This window comes from Vombatus ursinus, unplaced genomic scaffold (assembly GCF_900497805.2).
Source record: "Vombatus ursinus unplaced genomic scaffold, bare-nosed wombat genome assembly UNPS02015411.1, whole genome shotgun sequence".
In the NCBI taxonomy this organism is placed as follows: domain Eukaryota; kingdom Metazoa; phylum Chordata; class Mammalia; order Diprotodontia; family Vombatidae; genus Vombatus; species Vombatus ursinus.
In genome coordinates, this window is record NW_020955189.1 from 1,885,932 (window position 1) to 1,887,044 (window position 1,113).

The window sequence follows — 1,113 nt, forward strand, 5'->3', positions numbered from 1 at the left end:
ATGGCGGTGAGGGGTCCAGGACGACTCCCGGGTTGGGAAGCTGGCGGGGGGCGGGGTCGGTGCCCTCGACAGCAACAGGTAAGGGGAGGGGGGAGGGGAGGGAATGAGTTCAGCTTGGGGTAAAGTGTCTCCTGGACGTCCAGCGGCCGCAGAGCGGTCAGGGCTCCTAGGACTGCAGGGCCCGTCAGCCAGTGGGCATTCATTAGGCACCTGCAGCATGCCAGACCCCCGTCCTCTGCTGACATCACATCCTATCCCGGAGCAAGAGACAAGACGAAACGTACAAAGTCCGTCGGACCTTCCCCGGGCCGGTCGCCCTCCTCTCCAGCTGTCCAGAGCGGAGTCGGACCAGGACACGCCCCCTCGCCCCTCTCCCGCAGCGCTGGGCTTGCAGTCAGGGAGACCTGCCCAGCTGCGTGACCCTGTGCCCGAGGCTCAGTGTCCCCTTCTGTAAGACAGGCACGACACTAGCACGGCGGTGGGGCTCGCGGAAGGCAAGCATGTAAGCTCTCTGATCCCCCTCCTCCAGGCCGGCCTCCCGGGATGGGCCCCCTGCTCCGGGAAGAAGGCTCAGAAGCGCAGCTCCACGCGGGGGAGCGCGTGCCACCCGGCCCCGCCCCCAACACGCTTCCTCCGGCCTGGCCCCGCCCACTGCGCGCCCCAGAGGGGCGGAGTGGGAGAGCGAGAGGGGCGCGCGTCCGCGTCGCCCGCACCCAGTGCGCGCCTGTTGTTCCCCGAGCTCCCGCCCGCCCCCGAATCGAAGCCTCTCCTCTCATTGGCCGTCAGGGCGGCCGCCCCGTCTGGCTTGGCCAATGGAAATGCTCGAAGCCTGTGAGTGGCTGGAGAGGGCGGGGCGAAAACACGTGCTACGTTGCCTTCCCCATCCCGCTTATTGATTGGCAGTCAGGCCCTTGGTTCGAGGCAGTCAGGCCGGAGTATGATTGGGAAGGAGCTGTGCACGCCCGGGTCGAAGGAGAAGCGTTGGCGCGAGCGCAGAAGGCTGATGGGCGGGGCCGAAGGAGTGAGAGGGAGAAATGGGCGGGGCCGAGGCAACAGGCTTGCGCGCGGACGGGCGGGAGGGGGCGGGGCCGAGGGAAACTGACTTGATGGCTG

General features: G+C 68.0%; 1 protein-coding gene across 1 annotated transcript; it reads left to right on the forward strand.

The window, feature by feature from the left end:
- The first annotated feature begins 217 nt into the window (after window positions 1–217).
- Window positions 218–896, forward strand: LOC114032258 (basic proline-rich protein-like). Its single transcript, XM_027847502.1, has 2 exons — window positions 218–450; window positions 530–896. Exons 1-2 carry the CDS (start codon window positions 218–220, stop codon window positions 894–896), a joined length of 600 nt encoding a protein of 199 aa, XP_027703303.1.
- Window positions 897–1,113: the final 217 nt, after the last annotated feature.

What these genes read in the sequence shown, in the direction of transcription:
- LOC114032258 (XM_027847502.1), top strand. Translation starts at nt 218, where the DNA reads ATGCCAGACCCCCGTCCTCTGCTGACATCACATCCTATCCCGGAGCAA. An exon ending in GAGGCTCAGTGTCCCCTTCT is followed by an intron (nt 451 to 529) that starts GTAAGACAGGCA and finishes CCCCTCCTCCAG; the next exon opens with GCCGGCCTCCCGGGATGGGC.